The sequence below is a fragment of the Myxocyprinus asiaticus genome, chromosome 1 (assembly GCF_019703515.2).
Source record: "Myxocyprinus asiaticus isolate MX2 ecotype Aquarium Trade chromosome 1, UBuf_Myxa_2, whole genome shotgun sequence".
NCBI lineage: Eukaryota > Metazoa > Chordata > Actinopteri > Cypriniformes > Catostomidae > Myxocyprinus > Myxocyprinus asiaticus.
Window position 1 is genome coordinate 44,113,152 of NC_059344.1, and position 27,638 is coordinate 44,140,789.

At 40.6% G+C, this 27,638-nt stretch overlaps 1 protein-coding gene across 1 annotated transcript; it reads right to left on the reverse strand.

The window, feature by feature from the left end:
- Positions 1-437: 437 nt before the first annotated feature.
- Positions 438-25,284, reverse strand: LOC127446247 (V-set and transmembrane domain-containing protein 2B-like). Its single transcript, XM_051707008.1, has 5 exons — positions 25,097-25,284; positions 24,450-24,637; positions 23,839-23,868; positions 22,905-23,307; positions 438-1,435 (listed from the first exon to the last, which is right to left on the reverse strand). Exons 1-5 carry the CDS (start codon positions 25,167-25,169, stop codon positions 1,347-1,349), a joined length of 783 nt encoding a protein of 260 aa, XP_051562968.1. The 5' UTR covers positions 25,170-25,284; the 3' UTR covers positions 438-1,346.
- Positions 25,285-27,638: the final 2,354 nt, after the last annotated feature.

Genomic DNA, 27,638 nt, shown 5'->3' on the forward strand with positions numbered 1-27,638 from the left:
TTCCAGGTTTCCATTAAGACAATAGAACTCAGTGTTTTAGCTGAGAACAATGCCTCTGCCATTCATCAGAAGATGTGTTTAGGTAGAGCGGATGAGAGTTGAGCAGGGTTAAGCAAAAACAGCAGAAGAGAGTTAAGAGTTATTTGACACCACTGCAAAAGGGGGATGTGCATATGATAATGAAATGAACTGCGAGTTGTATGCCGGCTGTGCTCACTCACTAATGGTTGCAAGAGTAATGCGTTTTCCAGCTGGAATTGGGCCTATCGTACTGTAAAGAATACACTGCAGTTCATGACACCCATGGGACGCTTGAGTGTTTAGTCAAGAATGCGGAGCAAGCAAGCTGGAAAAAAAAAATAGAAAGTGCTTTTGTGATGTAAAAATGTTTTTTTTTTTTTTTTTTTAAAGGAAAAAAAAAACTTTTATTTCAACTGATGTTGGCAACATACAGTACCAATATATATATTTTTTCTTTTAAAATTTTATAAATGAATGTCTTACCTTGACCACCATACATTTAATAAAAATAAACATATTAGAAGTGACTAACAACAACTATGGTAACGCGTTGATCAAAATATATAAGGTTGCATTTTTATACATTATGTGACAAATGTTTGAGAACTCAAAAGTCAGATGTGAGGAAAAAAAATACATAGTGTTACACATTGGCTTAACATGAATGAACTTCTTCTTTGATGTTTCTGATTTGAAAAATGAGACTGCCAAACAGCTCATGCAAATAAAAAAGATTGAGATGTGAAATGCGAAGTTTTGACCTTGTCATTCGTAATTCAACATCAGATACTTAAATTAGAAAAAAATATCAAATTAAAATGAAAAATAAAATCGTAGTAAACCAAAAACAAAATTCACTAAAATGTTAAATGATAATAATAATAATAATAATAATAATAAAAAATAATAAAACAATAAAACTAAAAAAAGCCATGCATTTAGCAAGGCAAAAAGTAGTATTTGGAAAGTGGATGCAGCGTTTATGGATATCAGTTTTGTATATGACACAGTTGCGAAGCTCTAATTCACAAGAACTCCTTTTATATATATATATATATATATAATTTTGTTTTTATCATGCTTCTTATAGAATCCATTTTACATCCAAATCCGAGACAAATCTCCCACACAAGTCCCAGAAAAGAATATGGCCTTCTCTTTATTATTGTGATATTTTAATTTTCTCCAAAGTCATCCCTCTCTGTGATGTGCCATAATGGAAGATATATATATATATATATATATATATACAAACCTAATTATGTTTTCCCTTTGTCGTTTGGTACATAAAGTGAAATCAATGTGAGTTGTTTGGCTGTGGTCTCTTAGTAGGCAAACAGGAAGGGGAGGAGCTTTTGCAGGATCAGCAGAGTGATGTAAAGGAGTGGCTCAGTGGTTGTCATTGTTCCGGAACCTGCCAATATCATCAACAGCAGAGATAGAGAGAGAGAGAGATAGAGAGAGGAAGGGAGAGAGAAAATGTTTGTTACATCATAGTGTACTATTAAACATATAAACATTATTAATAATGAATCCAGTTATTTTTTAAACACCCAACAAATATTAGGCTAAACCTTGAAAAAAAAAAAAAAAAAAAAAAGAAGAAAAAAAAATGCATGTTTTATAAGTATACAGAATCAGAAAAGCATCTAATTTAATTGCTTTTAGCTTGTGGTTATTTACTGCATCAATGCCTGATTCAGCATCTGGGCCATATTTCATATAATTAAAGTCCTTCAGATGGCTCTTATATCAAGGCTGCTCAGCAATTTTGCTCTTATTGCCTCATTCCTCCATTGCAGGCTACACAAAACAGGGATCTGTTACTCCACATTTTCATCCTAACTTTACAAGAGCAAAATGCAGGCCAGCTCTGCTGGAGGTGGTAAAAAAAAATGGGGCACTAAAAAACCCTAGGACCTTCATGGGAACTCCTTGCCCTTGTGTGGGACTTACATGACATTTCCTCTCCATGACTGACAGCAGTACAGTAGCCCACAGGACTTTTGAGTTCTAGCCAACAATGGCACATCAGCAAACAGAAACAGATTGTGTCATGAACGTACTTACATAAACAAACATGCCAGATGGATACATTTAGACCACATGTACACACTTGGGTTCTGTTCAAAAACATACATTGGCAGCTACTTTCTATGACGGCATCCTATCTGACATAGAACCTCATAAGTGACCATATGTGGATAATAAGTGGATATTATCTACTAATGTTGGCACGATACCAAAATTTCAGTAGCTAGTACTGATACCAGTGAAATTTCACGGTTCTCGATATACCAATATCGATACCAAAGCAAAAATATGCTAATATGGCAATGTGCTATTAAACACTCTTTTAACCTATTCAAAAAGGCACATTTCAATGAAAATAAAAATAATAAAACAAATGCATGTGTCCTTCAAGTGTTTCTCAATAAACTTTGCATTACTTAAGTGTTTTTAATTAGGGCCCTACTGAAATCTGTTTACATTTTTCCCAAATCCTGTGTTTTACGGTTTATTTTATTTTTTAGAATTCCATGTTTTAAAATTTAATGTAATTTCATCATCAAAATAGTGTTAATAAAATGAATTCCTTAAACCTTCAACAATAAATATAGAACAATTATTTTTCAATATATCATTGCATCTTTTTTAGAAAACTTTAATATAGTACATTGCACTCTACCTTGTGATATATTCCTTAATTTTTATTATTATTGTTATTATTATTATTATTATTATTAATTATTACTACTATTAATAATAATAATCATAATAATCATAATAATTTTAGTATTACTATTATTAACTATTATTATTATTATTATTATTATTATTACTACTACTACTAATACTAGAGTGAATATTACATTTTACTATACGGTCGTAATATTTTTTGGTCACATTTTCGAATTTTAGGTGTCTAGCTTTTATTTTGATTCATGCTTTTATTTTGACGCGTTTTTGATGTAAGCTTCACTTGTCTGGATAAACAGTGCGTAGGGCCATGAAGACCATACCTCACAAACTGTCAGCGCCCACGCCTGCCACGGCCAACGAGCCAATGCCCACGCCTGCCACGAGCTGGAAGCCTCGTCCGTCCCAGAGCCTGCATTGCCAGCGTCGTCTGTCCCAGAGCCTGCGTTGCCAGCCTCATCCGTTCCAGAGCCAGCGCTGCCAAATTCGGCCATCCGGAGGAGGAAAAGAAAGGCTTCTGTTCCCAAATCTCTTCCCATGTACACGACCAGGGAGGTCGTTTCCCAATCTCTGCCCATGTTCACAACCATAGAGATCGTTCCCGAGTCTCCGCCCATGCCCACGACCACAGAGGTCGTTCCTGAGTCTCTGCTAGTGTTCACAACCACAGAGGTCATTCCCGAGTCTCTGCCAGTGTTCACGACCACAGAGGTCGTTCCCGGGTCTCTGCCCATGCTCACTACCACAGAGGACATCTCCGAGTCTCAGCCAGTGTTTACAACCACAGAGGTCGTTCCCGAGTCTCTGCCAGTGTTCACAACCACAGAGGTCACTCCTGAGTTTCTGCCCATGCTCACGACAACAGAGGTCATTTCCCAGTCATCCAGGACTCTTAGTCTTAGGGCTTGTCTCGAGCCTCCCACGGCTCCGCCTTCCACGGCTTCACCCATAGAGCCTGCCATGGCTTCGCCTTCCTTGGCTTCGCCCCTCAAGCCTCTTCCTGGCTCCGCCTGCCTTTGAGTCTTCCACAGCTCCACCCACAGAGTCTTCCACGGCTCCGCCCAAAGAGTCTTCCACGGCTCCGCCCGCTCCCCCAGATACTATTCCTCCAGCGGCTCCGCCCACTCCCCCAGAGACTATTCCTCTAGCGGCTATTCCCTGTTTTTGTCTAGACTTTTATGTTGAAATTCTTGTTTAGTTCCCTGTTCCTGTTTCCTGTGTTTGTTTTGTAGTCCTTTTGTAGTTCTTATTTCATGACTGGTTCACCCTGATTGTTTCCCCAGGTTTTCCTCATTCCCTTATTGTTTTCCCAGGTGTTCCTTGTTTTCCCTTGTGTATTTAAGCCCTTGTTTCCCCTGGTTAGTTTGTCAGTCTTCGCATGTATTGTTTGATGCTCTGTGCTTGGTTCCCTGTGTTTTGTTTCCTTATATTCTGAGTTACTTTGTTTATCTTTGTTTTATTAAAGCTGCATTTAGATCCTCATTCCTTGCCTGCCTCATCACAGATACCTTAAAATGCTGCCACTGGAGGCAGCTTACTTGGTTTTGGAACAGAGCTTTTGTGTTTGACTCTCCAACATAGAGACATAATTTACCAATTACAATTCTTTTTTTTTTTTTTTTTAGGAGTAAAACTTTTTTAATGAGGATAAAATTACTGAGTGCACCTCAGTAATTATGGTTCCCTATCTGTCACTCACTCGATGTTGTATCGATGTAGCGACACTAGGGGTCACTCTTGGGAGCCCGAGACACCTTTGGTCTTTGATTAAAGGCCAATAAAAATTGACGAGTGGTATTTGCATGCCACTCCCCCGGACATACGGGTATAAAAGGAGCTGGTATGCAACCACTCATTCAGATTTTCTCTTCAGAGCCGAACGTTCATGCTCACTGAGCATGAATTCTACTGTTCATTCACCTCTGCTGGATCTGACGGCACATTTCAGTGGCTTCTCCCTCCTCTGCACTGATGCACTGCAGAGAATGCCCCTGGGCACTTCGGCAGAAAACAAAGAGAGTATATTTTCTGATAGAGCCTTTTCCTCTAAAAGAGTATATTTCTCTTAAAGAGTGGCACACATGGAATGTCTTTTTAAAGACGTGTCTTTTTAAAGATGCCTTTCTGATTGTGTGTTATTCCTGGTTGCGGTCGTTATCTCTCAACTTCGGATGGTCATGATTGCTGTCTTTCGTGTCTGGGTGTGACCCACACGGAGGCAGCATTTGTGGATGGTTCATGTTCTCATTGCAAGAACATGACCATGGCAACATTGCGGCTTGCTTTCGTAAGATCTACGGGTATGAGGCCAGCGCGGCTAGCACTGGGGGCGATTTGGGGACCCCAATGGGATCGCCACCCCCAGGTATCCCCCCGTGGACCTCCCATTCCCCAGCACGCTCATCTGCCCCAGTCGGGCTTCCGGATGAGTTCGCCTGCACGTCTCACAGCGAATCTGGCTTCTTGTTCGGAGCCCGCGAAGTCAGACACACCAGTCGGACACAGAAGCCTCAGCTGGGCTCCCCCCCTCGGGGACTCCAGGAGCGCCACCTTTGGGTCAACCTGGTCGAGATGGTTGAGGCCGACAAGACACGGTTTCTTGCTGCCCTCATTTCCCAGGCAGGCCTATTCAGCGACACCGTTGAGGACTTTGCCCAGCAGTTCTCTGTGGTGAAGCAGCAGACCGAGGCTATCCGGCACATCCTGCCCCGGCGTGGCTCAAGATCCCGCACCCCGTCTGTGTGTCGCCAAGGGCGTCCCCCTGTGGTGACTGCACCGTCTCCGCCGCAGCCCACCCCTTTGGCCTGGCCCCGGCGTGGAGCCCACCGCAGGAAGCAGACGCCACCTGTCTCACAGTCAGCCCCTAAGAACCCACGGAGGTTGTCAAAGCGCCCCTGAGATGGGCAACCCAGGGATGAAGGAACCCACTCACCTGGAGCTGGTTAGAAGACCACTCCATCCTCCGGTAGAGGGCCAGATGGGAAATCTATTTTTGCCTTTTTGTTTGATTTTGCTGCATGCCCAAGTGGCTGCGGTACCCAACAGTTCAGCAAAAGAGCGGTTTCCTTCCTCCCTGGGTCACATACCCGGTGTGCATGGTCGTCATCACGACTACCGTCCACAGGTTTTTCCTTGCAGGACTGGTGCTCCAGCAGTGGTCTTTCCACCCCCGAGTGCCCAGCTGTGGCACAGAGCCGCCCCCAATGTGGCAGTCTCCATGGGTTAAGAGGGCAGGCCTCTTCCTCCCCTGTCCCAGGCTGTTCCGGGGGAGGTCATGAGGAGCCAGGTAAGTGCTTCGATGTCCCTAGACTCAGCACGGCCACGATATGGTGTGGCACCTCGAGCTCCGCCCCGCCACGAGGCCCCACCTGCCGGTACGTCCGATGATGTTGTCCCCTTGGTCCCCCTTGCGCGGAACTTGGATGCGTGGCTTGCACTTTCCAATCCATCGTGATGGCTGATCCGGACCGTCCGACTCGGCTACACAATTCAGTTTGCCAGGCACCCGCCCAGGTTCAGCGGTATTCACTTCACCTTGGTCAAGGACGAAAACACTGCTACCTTGCGTGCGGAGATCGCTACCCTCCTATGGAAGGGCGTGATAGAACCTGTCCCTCCAGCCGAGATGAAGGGGTTTTACAGCCCCTACTTCATCGTACCAAAAAAGGTTGCAGTCAATCTTGGACCTGCAAGTACTGGACCGGGCCTTACACAGACTCCCGTTCAAGACGCTGATGCAAGAACGCATTCTGGCATGCATCCGGCATCAAGATTGGTTTGCAGCGGTAGACCTGAAGGACCCGTACTTCGACGTCTCGATCCTTCTTCGACACAGACCCTTCCTGCGGTTTGCATTCAAGGGTCAGGCATATCAGTATAAAGTCCTCCCTTTTGGCCTGTTCCTGTCTCCTTGCATCTTCACGAAGGTCGCAGAGGCTGCCCTTGCCCCGTTAAGGGAGGTGGGCATTCGCATTCTCAACTATCTCGATGACTGGCTAATCCTAGCTCACTCTCGAGACATGTTGTGTGCACACAGGGACTTGGTGCTCTCACACCTCAGCCGACTAGGGCTTCGGGTCAACTGGGAAAAGAGCAAGCTCCTCCCGGTTCAGAGCATCTCTTTTCTTGGTTTGGAGCTGGACTCAGTCTCTTTGACGGCGCGCCTTACAAACAAGCACGCCCAGTCGGTGCTGGCCTGATTGAAGGCGTTCAAACAGAAAACAGCAGTTCCACTGAAACTTTTTCAGAGGCTCCTGGGGCATATGGCATCCACGGCGGTAGCCACCCCGCTCGGGTTGATGCAAATGAGACCGCTTCAGCACTGGCTTCAGACTCGAGTCCCGAGATGGGCATGGCGCCACGGGACACATTGCGTGGTCATCACGCCGGTCTGTCACCGTATTTTCAGCCCTTGGACCGAACTCTCGTTTCTATGGGCCTCCAAAATGGGCTGGGGCGCTGTTTGCAATGGGCACATAGCCGCCGGCCTGTGAACGGGCCAGCGACTGCATTGGCACATAAACTGCCTCGAGTTATTGGCACAACTCGCCCGCCGTCTCCTCCTCTGGAGTCAGCAGCACCTCAAGTCACTGCGAGCCACTCACATCCCGGGCAACCTCAACACTACAGCTGACGTGCTGTCACGGCAGCTTAACCTCAGGGGAGAGTGGAGTCTCCACCCTCAGGTGGTCCAGCTGATTTGGAGTCAATTCGGACGGGCACATGTGGACCTGTTTGCCTCCCAAGAATCCTCCCACTGCCTGATCTGGTACGTCCTCACCGAGTCTCCCCTCGGCATAGACGCGCTGGCACACAGCTGGCCCCCTGGCCTGCTCAAATATGCATTTCCCCCAGTGAGCCTACTTGCACAGACCCTGTGCAAGGTCAGGGAGGACGAGGAGCAGGTCGTCCTGGTAGCACCTTACTGGCCCACCCAGACATGGTTCTCAGACCTCACGCTCCTCGCAACAGCCCCCCCAGCGAATTCCCCTGAGGAAGGACCTTCTTTCTCAGGGACGGGGAACCATCTGGCACCTGCAACCAGACCTCTGGAATCTCTATGTCTGGCCCCTGGACAGGACGTGGAAGACCTATGCGGTCTACCACCCACGGTGGTAGACATGATCACTCAGGCTAGGGCCCCCTCTATGAGGCATCTGTTCACTAAGTGGTGTTCTTCCCGACAGGAAGACCCCCAGAGATGCACAGTCAGATCAGTGCTTTCCTTCCTGCAGGACAGGTTGGAAGGGAGGCTTTTCCCTTCCACCTTGAAGGTGTATGTTGCTGCCATAGCAGCACACCACGACGCAGTCGACGGTAAGTCCTTAGGGAAGCACGATCTGATCATCAGGTTCCTAAGAGGCGCCAAGAGCCTGAATCCCTCCAGACCGCACCTCGTTCCCTCATGGGACCTCTCTGTAGTTCTTCAGGGTCTACAGAGAGCCCCCTTTGAGCCTTTGCAGTCAGCTGAGCTTAAGGCACTCTTCTTTAAGACTGCCCTCACTTCCATCAAGAGGGTCGGAGACCTGCAAGCATTCTCTGTCAGCGAAACGTGCCTGGAGTTTGGTCCAGGTTACTCTCACGTGATCCTGAGACCCCGACTGGGCTATGTGCCCAAGGTTCCCACCACCCCTTTTAGGGACCAGGTGGTGAACCTGCAAGCGATGCCCCAGGAGGAGGCAGACCCAGCCCTGTCGTTGCTGTGTCCGGTGCGCACTTTACGCATATATTTGGATCGCACGCAGAGCTTTAGAATCTCTGAGCAGCTCTTTGTCTGCTTTGGTGCACAGAGGAAAGGAAGCGCTGTCTCTAAGCAGAGGATCACCCACTGGCTCATTGATGCCATAACTATGGCATATCACGCCCAAGACATGCTGCCCTCGGTAGGGCTACGAGTCCATTCTACCGAGGGTTTTGCGGCTTCCTGGGCCCTGGCCATAGGTGCCTCTCTAACAGACATTTGCAGAGCAGCAGGCTGGGCAACACCCAACACCTTTGCAATGTTCTACAACCTCCGGGTGGAACCGGTTTCATCCCAGGTAGTGGCACGCAATACAAGCGGATAAGCCCGAGATAGCTGGCCGGGTGTATCGCTTGCACATAGCGCCTTCCACCTCCTTTTGAGCTGAAGACGTGTGCCATTAATTACCAGTAGTGTTCACAAGTTTTGTTCCCTGGTTGACTTCCTGCCGGCCCAGTACACGTGCTAACTAAGAGTCCTGTTCTGGGGTAGATGCTCTGCATGTGGCGGTTCCCTGTAAGGCTAACCCCATGCGATTTATATCTTCCGCTAATTCGTTTCCCTGTTGGCAAACTGTGTCTTCCTTGGGCAGAGCCCCTCTGCCCCAGTCTCCATGTTTGTAGTAACTCCTCCTCTGTTTGGTAGGATCTACCTTGAAGACTCTCCACATGGTTGGAAAGACCATGTGACATATTCTTCCACTTAAATATCCCCCCCTCTCTTTGGGCGAGGTGTGGTCTCCACTGTGTCTTCCCCTTGGGAGGGACACCCCCCGACTAGACCTGGTAGCCCAGTCGGATAATCCCGGAAAAGAGACCACGACTGGGTTAGCTTGTCTCTATCTTTTGGGTAGTCGACTTGTCCCCAAAGGGCCATTCGACACTCATAACTATGTTGGGGGAGGTTACATGTCGACCTGGTGTGCTGGCTATGAGGCACACAGTAGTCTGCCGACCACGCACCGCCAGTTCTCGTAACACAGTTCAGCCAGTTGTAGCGTTTCGTATAGGGAACCCTAGTGTCACTACATCGACACAACGTCGAGTGAGTGACAGATAGGGAACGTCATGGTTACTTGTGTAACCTCCGTTCCCTGATGGAGGGAACGAGATGTTGTGTCCCTCCTGCCACAACGCTGAACTACCCGCTGAAATGGCTGGACCTTATATCGGCTCCTCAGCATAAAACCTGAATGAGTGGTTGCATACCAGCTCCTTTTATACCCATATGTCCGGGGGAGTGGCATGCAAATACCACTCACCAATTTTCATTGGCCTTTATCAAAGACCAGAGGTGTCTCGGGCTCCCAAGAGTGACCCCTAGTGTCACTACATCGACACAACGTCTCGTTCCCTCCATCAGGGAACAGAGGTTACACAAGTAACCATGACGTTATTTGCCATAATGAAAGTGAATAGTGACTCTGGTCTGTCAAGCTCAGAGGAAACAAAAAAAAAAAAAAAAACATATCCATAGTACAAGTAATCAATAGGGCTCATGCACAGTCGGTGTTCAGGTTGATACAACTAGTAATGTATCACAGCAGAGCATGCATGCATTAAAAATTACTACAGAATTCATTAACACCACATTCTTTATACATGGCAAAGGATGTCTTCTCTGATAAACCTTTTTCAAATGATTATTTCTTAAATTAACTTTACAGGCAGCACCAAACTACATCAGTCCTGATAGATCTCCTTAAGCCACTATTAAACTAATAATATATTGATGATACTTTATACTTCCATTTGCCATTAACAAACATTGGTAGGCCTACTTCTTAACAGATTAGTAGCTAGTTCATCAACATTTAAATCTTTCAAATCAAATGTTCATGACTTTCATAACTACATTAATGTATTTTCAGTTTTAACTGTCTATTAAGCGTTGTATAATGCAATATTGCTTAATGGGTTATTCATGAAAAGTTATACAATGTTAATATATTTTATATGACAAATAATACCACAAAGTAGCAATTCTGCATTTTTATATGCTATTTTTTATTTTTATTACTTTTTAAAATTGTTTTTCTATGAAAATATGCGCCAGACCAGTGGTTCCCAACCTTTTTACCTTGAAGCCTCCTCTACTTATATATAAGTCTACACATACAGTACATCACCACCATGGATGCGCGCTCTCTCTCCTTGAGCTCTATGTGTTTGCTCGTGTGAGCACGCGAGAGGACTAGCATCGATGGCTGAGAGAAATGCAAAATTATGATTATAATACATTGATTTTTGGGAACGTGCATTGCCACGGATTTTGCATAACCGTGATAGACATGATACTTGATACATTTCTAGCGGTTGACATTTCGGTCTGTTACACACTGACGCAGAGCCATTCAGCTGCTTGGTGGTCTCGTTATACAGCATCAACAAGGTATGCCGTTTTAAGAGGTTTTTACAGTTTTGCAGTGTGTGGTTATGATATTGTAGAATTTTCATGACCATTGAAGATCCAAAAAAAAGAAACCCACAAGTGCTTGTCCACGCGACAGCCAGCGCACCTGAGTTAGAAGCAGAATACTGTACATGTGGTGCACGTCATCCTCACACAGTTGTGCAAAGAGGCTATTATTGGTAGATTTTGCTTTCACGCTGAGGTAGACGAGGACGCTGACATGCTGTTTACTGTTATCGCGCATATTATGGATTCGCACATTTTAATTTGACTGCTATTTTTCTCAGAATCTTGCGTGTGAGCGCGAGATTAATCTGTCATTATTCAAAATGCTGTCCGTAATTTTGACACACAAACAAGCAAGAAACTCCGCTTAAACCATCTTCACGTGGTATATCTCTCCTTCGGTCTCTGCGTGCACATGAAAGAAAGAGAGAGAGGGAGAGGACAGCACTCGCAGCCATTTGAGAGTGAAAAACTGTGCTTTTAATGCAAAAATAACTACCGCGCCTCTTTTAAAAGTATTTGGTATATGAGGGAAGCTATATTAGGCAGTTTTAATTCTGATGGTAGGCTGCAATAATAAATTCATAACTTAGGGCATTACTCGTGCCTAGCGCCCAAATAATTTTCTGCATTTGCAAGTAATGTTCACTCGCAAGTGCGAGTAAAACGCTCGCACTGTAGAGCCCTGATTATTGTAAATAATTCACGAAATTTACCGTATCAAAACTGTGTAAATTAAATAGTATTTGTCATTATTATCTTTAATAATTATTATTACATTATTATTATTAATTCTCCCTGTATTCTTACACGGTAGTTGATTCGCAGGATTCCTTATAAATTGACCTGAAAATGTCACTGCACACAATCAAAATCTCTTACAGCGAAACATGATAGATACACACAAGATTAGACTAAACAAGGGTAAGTGAATATACAAACAGATGTACAAATCAGCTAAAATGGCAAAGTCATGACCCTGACTGCTGTGGAAATAATTACTGTCAACATCGACGCAAAGAGCTTCATTACTCCAGCTCATTACTCACATGTCATAAGTAATCTCCTCCTCTTACTCATTTAACCCCCTATAAAAGGATATTTCTCTGTTTGCTTAATTACATATTTAATGAACACACCCCAGTGATAAGGATCATTGCCATTTATAATAAAATTCTGTAACCTTTGAGGGATTATGGTTCTCATACTGTTGTGTATCTGTATATGTTATACTGGGAAGGGTAGACCACAGCCCTTATAAAACCCATGTTGTCTGCGCTTGATCTGGTCCAAAAATATTTCAAGTTTGAATTCCCCTGTTCTAATCAATAGATTTTAAAGAGATAGTTCATCCAAAAATGAAAATTCTGTCATCATTTACTCACCCTCATGTCATTTCAAATCTACATTACTTTATTCTGTGAAACACAAAAGGAGATGTTAGACAGAATGTTAGCTTCAGTCACCATTCACATTCATTGTATGTAAAATAGATGCAATGAAAGTGTGTGGTGACTGAGATTAACAAACTGCCTAACACCTATTTTTTTGTGTTCCATGGACTAAAGTAGATTTGGAACAACATGAGAATAAATGCTGACATAATTTTCATTTTAGGTGAACTATTCCTTTTAAGAATATAAGAGAAGTTTTGCTCTTCCTCAGCAGACTGCAGACAGAACATGTATAGTCTCATTCATTCATTTTGAGTCAATTCCCCATTTTACCTAAATTTGTTTACTATATGCTACATGTAGCTTGCTGCCTCAAGGCTTGCCACAAGCTTAAAAAGTAGAATTTCCCTAACCAAACTTGTTCCATTATAGATTTGCATGCTCAAGTTTATTGGCTCACTGCAATGTTCACTTCCGTCAAGCCCTCGGTCATGCACAAATGACCTGATATTCTACATTTAATTCTCCTGATGCAGTGCAGTGTACATGGTTATCTTAATGATGGCAAACCATCCATATCTACAGCAGTTGTAAAATCAGTCCAATTCTGTCTCTGATGTTCTGAATACTGATATGTTGGTAATAGCATCAGTATTTTGTAACTGCCAAGTACATATTTGCTACATTACAGTGAAGCGGTGGATTTTCGAAATCCTTTTATTTTTACATGTTCCACAGATGTTGAGGCCTGACATTCCAGCAAGTTTTAGGAGGCCTCTATTCTGGAGGAGAAGATAACACCTACACATTGAATGTCTAAATAACTTGTGTCTCTGAATTATTTACGGTAATTATGCCCTCTCAAATGTGACTTTGGCGTAGTCGAAAACAGCTTCCAAGGATTTTAATTGCTCTCCTTGGTACCCCTTTGACGTAGAGAAATAAGGAGTAGCCATAACTGATAGCTAACCTCTGATATCTGACCATAAGTTTGTTTCAACCAAGGATGGGACCTTGATTCATGTTGTGGCTAACAATTATTTTTTGCACGAAAACGGAAGCAGTCCATATTTGTAATATGTTAAAATGTTTGAATTAGTTGACCTACCAGAATGATAGAAATTGTGGTACGATGACACTCTTAAATGTAATTTGCTTATGACTATCCAATTGCTTTGGAAAGTTTGTAAAACTTCACTTCGACTTCCTGTCTTTCTAACTGTTATATCTCATCGACTCATGATGCCTATTGAACCTGCAGAGAACAATCAAAGTTAACTCTCTCATTTTATTATTGCAAAACCTGACTCCGAGTTTTATTCTTCAATATACATATTGAGGACCCAGCTGTTACCCCCTACAACATAATTTTTTAAATGTGAAATAAACACCTTGCATCACCTCTTGTTTTTACCAGTTGTTTTTACTCCCCTGCAATCTCAGCAGGTGTTCTTACGGAGAGTTATAATGGCCATTGTGGGCCCACTGGGAGATCAGAAACAATGGACTCTAAAGAGGAAAGATTAGAGGGTTACAGTGTGATCATATCTGTTGAGCTGAGGGCATGTCCTACTCTCTTTCTGAGGGATAATAGAGTTTCAGCAGCACAATCCACACACCTCAAAATCCAATTGACTATGGATTGTTGAAACCTTACTTTATAAACTACAAACATAAATTTGGCTGCCCCTGCATGCCTGTGCATGCAGAGATTGATAAAGTAAATCAATGGCACCTGCAAATGAATTTTTTGTTTCTAGAAAATATGATCCTGATGAATCTAATATATGATATAAAATCGAAACATTAGTCAATTATGATATCTTCTAACACACAGTAAAGCATGCCTATTATAGGAAGAGATCAATGAAAAAAATAAGCAAAAGATGATAAAAGAAAAGAAAAAGGAGGGTGACACTCATTTCCTATGGTCAAGAGCAGAGCTCCGCAAACAAACAGATTTAAGCTAGAGTTGATAGAGAAAACAAAAATGGTATTATTGACCACACTGAGCCAACACACACTGATTGTATCCATACTGATAATTGGCTGGGTTTAACCAGTTCACCTATGAACAGACAACCAGTATATCAGTATCCAGGGTTTTTCCTGGATCAAAAATGTTTTTTTGGTGGTAACTGACATACACAGTCATCACATATTTGGTGCGGTTTATTTTTGCCTTTTTTTTATTTTATTTTATTTTTTTACATAATTGCTATTAATATTTAAGATATGTAATTGCATTTCATGTTTGTAAGGTGATGTTTGATCATCTGAGCATCTAGAAACTTCTGAATTCAACATTTTTAGTTCTTCAGGTGCTGTGGGAAATCAAACACACTCACCTTATTTCTATAGGCCCAAATATAATATTAAACCACTTTACTGATTTGTGACTGTGCTTCTATAGTAAATATGTTTGTTTCCTACTCCATAGGAAATATTTTTTCAGATACTTTTTTCCTTTTATCAGACTCTTAATGATATTTTTTTTATTCTATGGACATCTGAAGCCAAACCAGACCAGTTTGTTTCCTAATCTCAAACATCATCAGGAAATTTATTTCAATATTATATATGGCTTTTTCAAAATGTATAAAGGCCCAGACTTTTATTTTACATTGTTCTTGCCCTTATGTTTAACATAGTTCTTTCATTGTTTAACAGTTGCATTTGTAATGCCATAATTACAAGAAAGACTATGGCTGGCTCCTCATCACAGTGGTTAGGTAGTTAGTCTTTCTAAAAATAAAGAGTTTATTTGTTATGAAAAATATTTTCAATTTTTTTTTTTTTTCTAATACAACTGACACAGTTGTAATGAAAAACATCTGTTACAGTTTACTGTGATAAATGTAAGTTGATGTGTAGATATGAAAAGTCTTGTAATTGATGCTGGTGCAGGGCAGGTGTTTTCGCTTTCCCTCATCAGTGCTGTTCAGAATGTCGGAGCTGTCTAGGCATTTGAAATGGTTGAATTGCTTCACAGCACTTTAAAATAGTAAATTCTCATGTAAAATTCAAATGGTTCACATAAGTTTTGCTGTCTGCGCCATGATATCAAGGGAAGCCCAATTTAATCACATGTGTGATCCGCTCTGCGCTATCCTGTCACCAGAGCTTGCATATCGAGGGAAGCCTGGAAGATGCATGCGTACCTGAGGGCTCCAGAGATGCAGGAGGATAGAGTAGAGCGCATCACTTGTGTGAGTGATTCTCGGCGGATCACGCAAAATGCATGTGAAACTGTTCCACATGAGAAGCATATTTAGCGCTTATAAAATGGTGAAAGCAAGATGACTATAGTTTAATTTAATTTAATAAAATTTGCTTCAAACTTTTACTTCTGCAGCCGCTGAAAAATTTTCAATGCCAGAAAAAACATATTATCTATATTGAAATGTTATAACACAAATTTTGTTACTGTGTTAAGTGCCAACTGATCTCATAAAATCACATTTCTATACTTATGTTTTGCTAAATGACGTTACCTGGTTTGTTATATGTATTTCGGCAGTTTTCTGGTGAAATAAATATTAGAAGCGCTACAACAACACTTGACTTATTTCCTTTCACACAAATTATGTCAAATTGTCAGTTCATTAACACTTTTCCCTCTGTTCCTCACACAGTGCTATCTTTTTAAATCGAAACACTTTCATATTGCATTACGTTTTAACATTTGCATTACATAACCACAATAGCGGCACAAAATGATGGGGCTGCTTCAACAATTTCGTGTTTCTCACATTTGCTTTTTATGACACTTTTGGTTAGATTTAAGGTTTAGGGTAGGGAGATTTAAAACTCGACAGAACATTAACCTTCAAAACTTGATCTGTTTGGGAGCAAATTTAACTTTTTTAAAATTTTAATTTAAAATGTCCCACTGTGGACATTTTACCCCGGGGACTGCTGTGATACATGCAAGGAACTGCATAATATCATTTTGACAATGCATGACTGTTGCCCCAGTCATGCACGTAATTTTCATGAGATCAGGCCGGTTTAGTTTAACATCCTTAATGTAATATCAATTAATAATAAATTAACAAAAATATAACTCTGTTGGGTTATATTTTGTTCACCAGCTTTTTTACTTTCTTATGGAATTCCCATGTATTCTGTTACCTCTTCTGAAACCTCTTTCCATCCTCATCTTAACCAGCTATAATTCTATTTTTCATGCTCCAGAAAATATCTTCTGTGTATATTACACTGAATGCTTTATGCTCAGCTCTCTCTCTCTCTCTCTCTCTCTCTCTCTCTCTCTCTCTCTCTCTCTCTCTCGTTACCAAACAAAAGCTAGATTGAGACAAAGCTCCCCTTGATTTCCCTGGTGGAGACAGCATGTACACAACTAAGCACAGTGTCCCAGTATGAGCAAAGCAGAGATGAAACAATTAACACCCGCCCACACAGTGACAATGTTCAGTGACAATGCACAAACACATCCAGTGAATGGATGTTTGCAGTGAAGGGCCTGCAGCTGGACACGGCTCATATGTTAAGTGTGAAAGCTGTCCAGCGACAATAAACACTGGACTTCTCTAGCAATCAACACACCATCAGAACCCCCCGGTGCTCACACTCATGGGGGAATGCAATTTCATTACAGGTGTTACAATGTTAGTAAAAATGTGTACAGGCAAAAAAAAAAAAAAAAAAAAAAAGTGCTTGGAGAGTGAGTAAAACACATGTGTTTTGTGTAATTATCATGTGTACAAAATAACCAAATTAATATCCGAGTGTATTAGACGTAGAGGAAAGAGAAATTATGAAAACACTAACACACACACACACACACACACACACATACAGAGAGGAGACTAGATTAAAGCAGCTGTGCAGTTGGAGTGAAATAAACTTATAAAGAGTTCCAAGGTCACCTGGGATGGCATGTGGCATGGTGCACTGTGCCTCTGATATTTTTCTCTCTCTTTCTCTTTACTGGCTTTCTTCTCTCTTTCTCAATCTCTCTGCAGCTCTCTACAACTTGCTTCAAATCATTTAGTCACCTGCCAAGTATAGGTTACTCAGCATTCTCTTTCCTGACTTTCTTGACAAAAACAGATAAAAGGGCAAATCATGTAATTTCTTGTGTAATTAGATTAAACCAACCTGCTAAACCCCAACCCCTTAATTATGCAATCAGGAAGGAATTACATTAATATGAAATGAGCTTCTGAATTAATTAACAAACAGTATGCTGAGACAATCTCTTATACAAGTGAGCATTACCACCAAAGGCCTTTAACTATGGACCATGTCTACAAAGAGACACATTTTTATGCTTAATGCTCTCATGAGAAAATATGAGCAATCTGAGAGGACCCAATTTCTACAGGACACTGAATTTATCTTTTCTTTCCAGTCAGGACAGACACGCCACCCAGCACTGCTGGGAAAAATTAATAAATAAAAAATGGCAAAAGCAGCAAGAGGCAATTTGATGCACCTGGCAACGTGCAGCAGGCCAAGCTTATCAGTTCCCGCCCCTGGCATTCCTTTAATATTAATTGTTTCTGCCACTCAATGAGATGACATTGTGGAAAAGAGACAGATGCATGTTCCCAAAAGAAGAGGTGTGTGTGAGAGAGAGCAAGAAAAAGAGTGTGAGCAGGGAGAGGGTGCATTTTCTTTCTCTTCTCGAGCGCTGATACTATGGTCAGAACTGAAAGGTGCAATCCTTCAAATGTGGCAGATGACTCTTTAACCTTCTAGATTGCATAGACTGCACAGATTGCACTGCCTGGCTGGCTCATGTGAATGAATCTGACTAACCCTGTCAAAGGCAAGTAGAAACACCCCTCTCAACATTCATTGTTGTAATATGGGGGCTCTCTGTCATATTAAATGCTGCATGAGCCAACAATCATGGAGTTTTGTTTCATAAGGACTAGAAGCTAAAAGTATGCCATTAGTTGCATTATTACCAATGAATAGCTTAAAAGTATAGGCCTACCTACAATATTACCACACTAACACTGTAGAGAGCTACCACTGTACATACTTCATATAAATTGCACTAGCAATAAATTGCAACTAAAATTTTAGAAAATAGGACACACTATTCAGAACTCGGAAGCTACAAATGCCCATCATGGAGAAACTAGCAGTTGATTGACCAAAGACAAAATCATGGCTTGCATTTCCCAGCCAAGGTAAATGAAACAGGTACTGAAAATGTCCTCGTATAAAAATAGTTAATTCATGATATTAAAGTAGGTAAAAATATAGCATGGGGCAACAGTAGAGAGAGAAAGACAGAAAGAGAGAGAAACCTGGAATGAAATACCATGGAGGATCAGTGCACTGGCCCTTTTAATGTCCGACACACTCGCCAAATGGCTGCCTCCATGTCTGGCTGCACTAAAGAGCTGGCTGAGCGTGTTGGCGCACATACAGTCACTCCCACAGGCACGCACGCACACATGCACGTATGTTCGTGTCTCCAAACTATGTGCTATTACAAAAATGGCATGTCACAGTTTTCTATAGGATATCAAAAGCAAATTTCTGCTTAAACTTTTCATCCAGAAAAAAGGCTGCATTTAAAATATTAATTTACAAAAAGTAAATTTACATGTCAAATAAACACTTGAAATGCTTATTTAGTTTGTGCAGGGAAAATTGTTATAACTTGATTAAAAGTCTAAACTGATTTTGAAATAGAGGCAAATATTTTTCTTGTTGCAATGCCTTTGAAAACTGTAAAACTTTCAAGACAAATATCCTACATGCTGTATCTGTACAATACCTAAATGTAAATTATTGTTCTGCATGATGTATTCCTGGTAAACATTTGCATATTGACCAAACTATATTTATAGAGGAAAATTTGTCATCTTATGAATGAATGAATGCATGAATGAATTAATGAATTTTAATATTCACTAAAAGTAAAAAGATCTATAGAAAAAAAATGTTGTAAAGTGAAACAAATTAGATTGAAATGCATTGGGGTTATTGCAAGAAAGGTACTTTGTGTGTTAATTGATTTGATCTGTAAAGGTACATGATACAGATGTTTGACCAATTACTCTGCTTATTACTCTTGTAGCATCTGGAAAAACACTAAAGACTAATTATTTTTGTTTTTATTAGGGTTGCAACTAATGATTAATCTAACGATTATTAGAACGATTATTCAGCAATTATTGCAACGATTAATCATTAGCTCTTAACTGATTATTCACCTTGAGCCAAGACTTAAAAGGTGCAATTAAACATGCTTAATAACAATAAGGAGGACAAAATCATCTTTTAAAAATACCTCTAAATGACATTCACTGAATTAAAAAAAAATAAAAAAAATAATAAAAATACAATTATTACGTTTAATCAATTCAGTAAAGAAATTCACTGCAAAAAAATCCTATTGTTATCAAGTGTTTTTGTCTTGTTTTCTAAAAATCCTTAAAACAAGATACATTTACTTGAGAAGCAACATAAAAGATATTTAGACTTGCTTTAAGAGAATGTATGTTAAATATACGTGTATTTTGTATATAAGTGTATTTTTCCACTTGGTTATACTTCTGCGAGTGCAGTAAAGACAAAATATACTTAAATTCAAGATCTATTCTCTAAAAGCAAGTCTAAATATCTTATATGCTGCTTCTCAGGTGAATGCATCTTTTTAAAAGGATTTTTAGATATTTTAATACATTTCTATTTTTAATAATATATTCAACATTCTCAGATAACAATTTTTTCTTCTGCAGTATAGCTGCTAAGAAAATTTACATTATTTTAAAGGAGTTTTAGATATTCATATTGGAAAACAAGCCAAAACAAAAACAAATCAAGAATGTATTTTGTTCCAGTGTATAAGGGGCGTGGACTACCCTCTCTCACCTTTCTGTTCACTTCAATCCATCTTTAACTCACAAAAAAACAATCTCTCTCTTATTAATAAAGCTGCATATTGTCAATTTTCTTCACGATAAAAATGCATAGTGACACATATTATGATCCATTAAGTCGCAAGCCATCATGTTATAATCTAGCTGCATTAAGTGTGCGCGCTCGAGGGATGAGCATCACGACAGAGTGTGCCTCAGCCGGGTGCAGTTTTAATCTCTACCCCTTAGATCGGGACATTCGTGCAACTCATAGAAGAGGTGCTGACCGCACAGAGACATGCCAGTTTCGGAGTTTGTAGTTATTTACATGATATTATTTGAACATTAATAAGGCTATAACGCATTAAATATAACTGCATTAAAGATGTAACGGTGGGGTTTTTCCTTTAAAGACACTCGACACACAAGTTTTGCTTCAGCAGAGTGGCAGCTCCAGTTCCACTTATTCCACAATGAGAGTGCTTCTGTATTTACTTATTTTGTATTTTTGCATTTTAATTCCCACATACTTTGCTATCTAAATCATCTGAAGCTGTATGGAAGGTTTGGAGTGCATCTGGGCTGTGAGCTGTGTAATTCTTCCTCTCCTCAGTCAGGCGCGAGCTACAGTGCTGCTCTCACGTGTCATCATTAGAGTTTAATGTGATCTCACGTTACGTTAAATGAGATCAAATGACTATTCGACAACTAAAATGTTTGTCGACAATTTTTCATTGTCGACATTGTCGATAACGTCTACTAATCATTTCAGCCCTCGTTGAATAATGGCAATGTAACATTTTAAATTAAGATTCTCGTAAGAGGTAAAAATCTAGATTTTCAAAATATAAACTACTGTTCAAAAGTTTGGAATCACCATGAAATATGTGTGCTTTGGATAGAAAATAAACATTTTATTTTTCAAGGATGCTTTAAATTAGTCAAGAATGACAGTAAAGTCTATTTCTCAAACTAGAGACTAGGATGTACTTGTCCTCTTGTTTTCGTGCATCTGTGCCTTCCAATTCTCTCTCTGTCCTGGTCAGATCCAATTTGCTTTTTTCTATCAAGACAGTAGTGCATGGAATTGCATTCATCTCTCAAAGGAACAATAGAATGACGAGAAATGTGTTGCTTTTTGGCCATTTTTGGAACCAAAATTTAACTTGCAAGGGTAAAGTGACTTGCAAGAAATGCAAGAGTACTTAATACCTCAGCAACTGTGCTGCACTCTATTGCGACATCCATACTTCATTAAGTAGTACAAGGATTTACCTGTTCTAATTATAAGAAAGGTTTGTTGAGTACCAAATTAGCACATTAGAATCATTTCTTATGGATACGTGTTACAGTATTTTCTCAGTAGACTTGAGTATTGACTGCTGAACATTTTATAAATAGTTATCTCAAACAGCAATAATAATGCACATCATTACATCATGTTTTTGACAGAATTTTTGACCAATTTAATGTATCCTTGGGTGAAGAGAAGCATCAGTTGCTTTTAAGAACACAAATGTCTTATTGATTCCAAACGTTTTTAACGGTAGTGTAGATTTTCTGTTCTTTGATAGATTTAAAATGTAAAAAACACAAAAAAAAAAAAAAAATCAATGAAGATAGATCTATTCTATCTATTCTAGAACACAACTCTTGACAGCAATTTCTCATGAGACTTACAAACAACAACAAAAAAATCACTGCCTAGTAATGCTTGCCGATTACTGTAAAATGCTTCTGAATCCACTGTATCTCCATGTCTACAGACCACAGGGTTTAGAAGTCACCTGAAGGGTAATGCATCCCCACCACAAACAAACTATTGCGGCTCAGCTAGAGACTCGACACAATCGTCTTCCAAATGTCTGTATGAATCCATCCTGTCGTGACAGAAGGGAGTCAGAAACATCCCAAGCATTTAAATCCCCACTGAAGCACACCTAAATAGAGGCCCTGACCCTGTGACCAGAGTTAAGGAAACAAGGTGATGTCTAGATAACCTTATGGTCACTGTGACTGCATTGTGGTCATAAACAGACAAAAAGGGTTGAGACTGATGCTATGGGACAGGACATATCGTAGTGGAACTTCCTGCTTCAGACAGAAGTAGTGTCATAGACCTTTCATTACTCATCTCACACACTCTCTCTCTCTCCCTTTCCTCATTCTCTTGCTTTTTCTCTCACAGAACAGAGTACACTGATACATATACACACATTAATCACACACACACACACATAATTTTCTTCCAGACTGCCTACTGGGTTAGCAGACATTGGTTTGATAAGGCAGGGGGACCAATTAAACCTTCCAGCAGCGACTGTAAAATTTGATTATTTTAAGATGCGCTTCATTGATTAGTGTGTGTGCCTGTTTGTAAGAGCAATGCCTCTCCACACGCATAATTCTTCATAACATACTGCAGATATAGACAGCTCTCTGAGGAGGTATACCAAAAACAAAATGTACTGAATCATGCTCATAATAACACCACACAAACCAGTCCTAAACCACCACATACATCAGTGATTTGATAAACATATTTCATCATTGTGTATTTCAATAAGCCACATTTTATAGTGCACACCCCATTGGGCATTCCATTAAAGGTGCACAAAAAATAAACTCCATTGCTTCACATTATTCTAAGACGCATTCAGCAAAGCCCTTCAAAACCTAATGTATTTTTTTATTTTTTATTATTGCACTTCTAATGCACTGAGCACCGTGATAAATCTACCTCTCTTGGACACTCGGTGTCGCTGTTGCACTTTCACTCACCGAATCCGTGCTGCTGTCTCAGGATGGATGAATTGCCCGGCCGAGACGAAGCTGAAGACTTGACTGCAGAGGCAGTTGTAGTCGTTGAGGCGGAAGCAGGTCCAATTCCGAGCGGAGGAGGCACGCGGGGTTGTCCCTGACCCTGGCCCGGCTCAGAGGTGGCCCGTCCACCCGTCGCTGTATTGCTGTACCTCAGTGGCCATCGATTCTGGATGTGAGACACGGCCTCCTCGGCCAGCATTCCTTCGCGCGGGGTAACGCGCAGAGTGGCCTGCACCATGTTTTCCTGAGTCTCGTCAGAGTACAAGTCCAAAACCCGACACTCGTACACCCCCTCGTCCTCCTTCCGCACACCCGATAGGCTGAGCTTGTGGGAAATAGCGTTGCCCTGGACTCTCACCGTCTGCTCGTGAAGAGAGAGAAAAATACTACTCAAAATGTATTTTATTTAACGATATCAGATATTTTGTCATATTATTTCATCTGAAAATTACATCAATATTTATGAGCAGGTGTTTAAAAAAAAAAAAAAAATGTCTCTAAGCATGATAGTTGGGCTCACGTAAATAAATGTCACACGTCACGTCATTCCTTGAAATATACGAATGTAGGTTATTCAAGAGTCTTTTTTTTATTTTTTTTATTTTTTTAATGAAAATAATTGTTTTCTTCAGTATCTGCGCGTCAACAAAAGAATACAACCTTTATTTCTGAAGACAAATTTGCCATATATTTATGCTAAACACTAAAGATCGTCTGACTGTGTGTGTGTGTGTGTGTGTGTGTGTGTGTGTGTGTGTGTGTGTATATATATATATATATATATATATATATATATATATATATAGAGAGAGAGAGAGAGAGAGAGAGAGAGAGAGAGAGAGAGAGAGAGAGATTAATAAATAAATACATTAAACATTATTGAAATACTTACACTTATTTTCGTGGCGTCCCTGTGGGCAACCTGTAATAGAGGACATCATGCCATGAATAGGCGACAACAACTATTAAATTACTGTTTTTACTGTTGTAATAATGTCAATGGGGAACTTTTATTGACACTTGAAAGACGGCGTTAATACCAAATGAGAGGTCGTTGGCGGTTCAGAACCTTGGACAGCAACAGTTGCGTATATCTGATACGTTTCCCTTTCATGCTGTATTGTTCAAGTGGCCTTTCATATAGCTATTAAAGGGTTCGTATTACTACTCAATACGATGAGATATAGTGTTTCCATGTCAACACAACATAGCCTATTTTAAGCTAAAAATAATCCATCTCAGAGCTTATGAAATAAAAACACATTGTGCCCTTTGTAATTGAGTGTGACATTCATATAATTCTCATTGATGCCCAACCACAGACACAACTCAATTCAAGGACGTAAATTAATAATTGATTTCTTTCATTGGCACGTGAAGCCCTGGCATATCCCACTGCGGCCGTCAAACATCATTCCTGGTGCAGGTCTCCAAATACTGTTGCAACTTACAGGGAAACTGCCTGTTGTCAGGCAACTGTGAGAAAAACGAAAGCCCTGTTACCTTGGCTCTGTTGGCCGGAGCGCTAATTTGAAGTTCGTGAGCGAGCTCTTTAGGGGCTGCTTCCTTGAGGTACCACCACTGAATCTCCAGAGAGAACGGCGAGACTCCGACAGCTCGAAAAGCGCACGGCATCTCTATGTCCTCGCCCTCACCGACACTCACATCTTTGGGCACTTCAGTAAACGTGGCTTATAAAGAAAACACAAAAACAACATAGTTTGGTTAAAAGAAACCCCTCGAAAAGACACCAAATAGGCTTATATCAAAGATTTGCCACACGCAGCTTTTGCTTTTATGATCAAGTGAAGCATTTTAAGTGCTTTGGTATAAATTGCATCAATCTTCTGTATGATTGTGATGTTCTAGTGGAAGTGTGTTCTATTATCCACACGTAGGTAATACTGATAATTTATTGCCTTTAGTAGGCTTCCCATATGCATTTAAATTCGATTTGGCATGATAAAAACCAGTGACACATAAATAGTCGCTTGCATTTAGTCAACTGTAATGCAATAATTTCACATTACCAGAAATAAAAACTTCAAAGGAGAATCACTTAGCATCTTCGCTCTCCCATCAGACTGAATATACGCAACACGGAAAAGACTGGAAATCTTTGACAACGAGGACTACTCAAGTTTACTCACCATTTACACAGAATAGCAGGGGCGCATTCAGAATCAAATAATAAAGGACGCTGTGGGGTCCTCGTTTTTCCATGTCATAAATAAGGTGGTCAGATTGGAGAACGAGCGGAAGCGGTCATTGGACATGGAGATATGGGTTTTTTGTTGGCATCTCCATAACTTCGTCTGGTCCGATTTTGCTTAAGAAGATGTAGTTACTCCCTCCCCCCCACCCCACCCCCTGTAATGTACAATAAAAGGTTTTAAATCTCCAAAACAAGATACTCCAAAACGATGCTGCGTCAGTCAGCCAAAATGTAAAATCCAATTATGCGCACGAGAAAATCCTTTTCTGTAAGGAAAACTATTATGCACAATTTATGTTATTCTTTAGAGTGAGTATCCTTTCCCCTTAAATAATCCTCTATTCCACCATTTGCTTCTTAAAAGGATAAAACTTGCGTTCCGCAGTAGGAAATCTTCTCACTTTGGTCTCCAAGAGAAAAAAAAAATCCGTTATTCGTTTCCACCACTCATCACAAAACAATCCTGTGTCTATGGCCGCGAGGAGAAAAAAAAAAAAAGCAACAACAAAAAACCCAGCGACCGAGGACAAAATATTCCCTCGACGTTTTTAAGAAGCAGTTAAAGCACCTAAAAGAAGAGGCAGCAGTGCATAGTTTCAGCTCGCGCCACCGGAATCTTCTGCTTTGTGGGTGAGCGCGTGAGCAGTGAGGAGGCGCCAAACCAGCGAGCTCAGTTCGGCGTGCGCGCGAGTCAACTAACAGACTGACGGGGTTTGGATGAAAACTACCGTCTCTGTCTCTCAAATCAGCATACGGCTCGACCAGTAAGAGGAAAACCGTAACAACCAACGTCCACAGCAAATGACAGGCTAGTAAGCGCTGCAATGATTCACACGGTTTACTCTACGAGATCAACAAGCAGCCATTAAAGTATAGCCGCCGCCACGCCATGACTAGTCTAGAAGAATTTCATTTATATACGAAACACTCCAATACCTCAGATTAGGAATGCACCCAGTCAATCTCTCTCTCCCCCACCCAAGCCCTTTTAACCTCAGCCTCTGCTTCTGGTATTAGAATCATCAAGGTAATCTCCATTTCATCTGGCAGTCAGTCAAATTACAAATATACTCACCTTGTACATTGCTAGACTTGATTCCATTCAGTCAGGGTTCTTTTATTTTGCACCATATAACACAGCAGACTTCACATTCTTTCAGCTTTGATTTTATAAATACAAACAAAATTGTTATGAGAGTGGCTGTTGTTGTTGATGATTAGGCTATTATTTGTAGAAGTACTGGTAGTAACCCTATCTGTATAAAAAATAGATAGATAGATAGATAGATAGATAATCTATCTATCTATACACACACACACACACACACACACACACACACATACAGTACTGTGCAAAAGTCTTAGGCATATAAGATGTTTCACAAAAACATTTGTCTTAAAATGGTTATTTATATCTTCAGATTTAGTGTGTCAGTGGGAAATATAAATGTTAGACTCACAAACATTACTTTTGCAAATAGAAAAGATTAGAATAGAAGAACAGGGAGCCCTGCAACATATGTCATGGCTCCCACAAAGCCCCCCACTAAACATCGTGTCAGTCTGAGATTTCATAAAGAGACAGAAGCAACTGAGAAAGCCTAAATAGATAGAAGAACTGTGGTGAATTCTCCAAGAAGCTTGGAACATCCTATCTGCCAACAACCAAGAAAAACTGTGTCCAGGTGTACCTAGGAGAATTGGTGCTGTTTTAAAGGCAAAGGTGGTCACACCGAATATTGATTTAGCTTTTTTTTATGTTTACTGGACTTTGTATGACATTAAGTGATAAATGAAAACTATTTAAGTAATTATTATTATTATTATTTTTTTTTGAAGACATCCTCACTATGCAACATTTTTCACAAGTGCCTAAAACTTTTGCACTGTACTGTGTATATATATATATATATATATATATATATATATATATATATATATATATATATATATATATATATACACACACACACACACACACTGGCGGCCAAAAGTTTGCAATAATGTACAGATTTTGCTGTTTCAGAAGGAAATTGGTACTTTAATTCACCAAAGTGGCATTCAACTGATCACAAATTATAGTCAGGACATTACTGATGAAAAATACAGCACCGTCACGTCTCAGACACGGAGGCAACTGAGATTCGTCCTCTGCCACCTGGATTGAGGAGAGTCACTACGCTACCATGAGGATTTAGAGGACATTGGGAACTGGGCATTCCAAATTGGGGAGAAAAAGGGGAGAAAAACAAAAAAACAAAAACAGCACCGTCACTATTTAAAAAAATTTTTTTTTGATCAAATCTAGACAGGCCCCATTTCCAGCAGTTATCACTCAAACACCTTATCCTTGAGTAATCATGCTAAATTGCTAATTTGGTACTCGAAAATCACTTGCCATTATATCAAACACTGCTGAAAGCTATTTGGTTCATTAAATGAAGCTTAACATTGTCTTTGTGTTTGTTTTTGTGTTG

Excerpts from the sequence above, each read along its gene's own strand:
- LOC127446247 (XM_051707008.1), bottom strand. The coding sequence starts at position 25,169 with ATGGAAAAACGAGGACCCCACAGCGTCCTTTATTATTTGATTCTGAAT. Across the intron at positions 24,638-25,096 it reads CCTGCTATTCTGTGTAAATG|CCACGTTTACTGAAGTGCCC; the intron begins GTGAGTAAACTT and ends TTTCTTTATAAG. Across the intron at positions 23,869-24,449 it reads CTCCGGCCAACAGAGCCAAG|GTTGCCCACAGGGACGCCAC; the intron begins GTAACAGGGCTT and ends CCTCTATTACAG.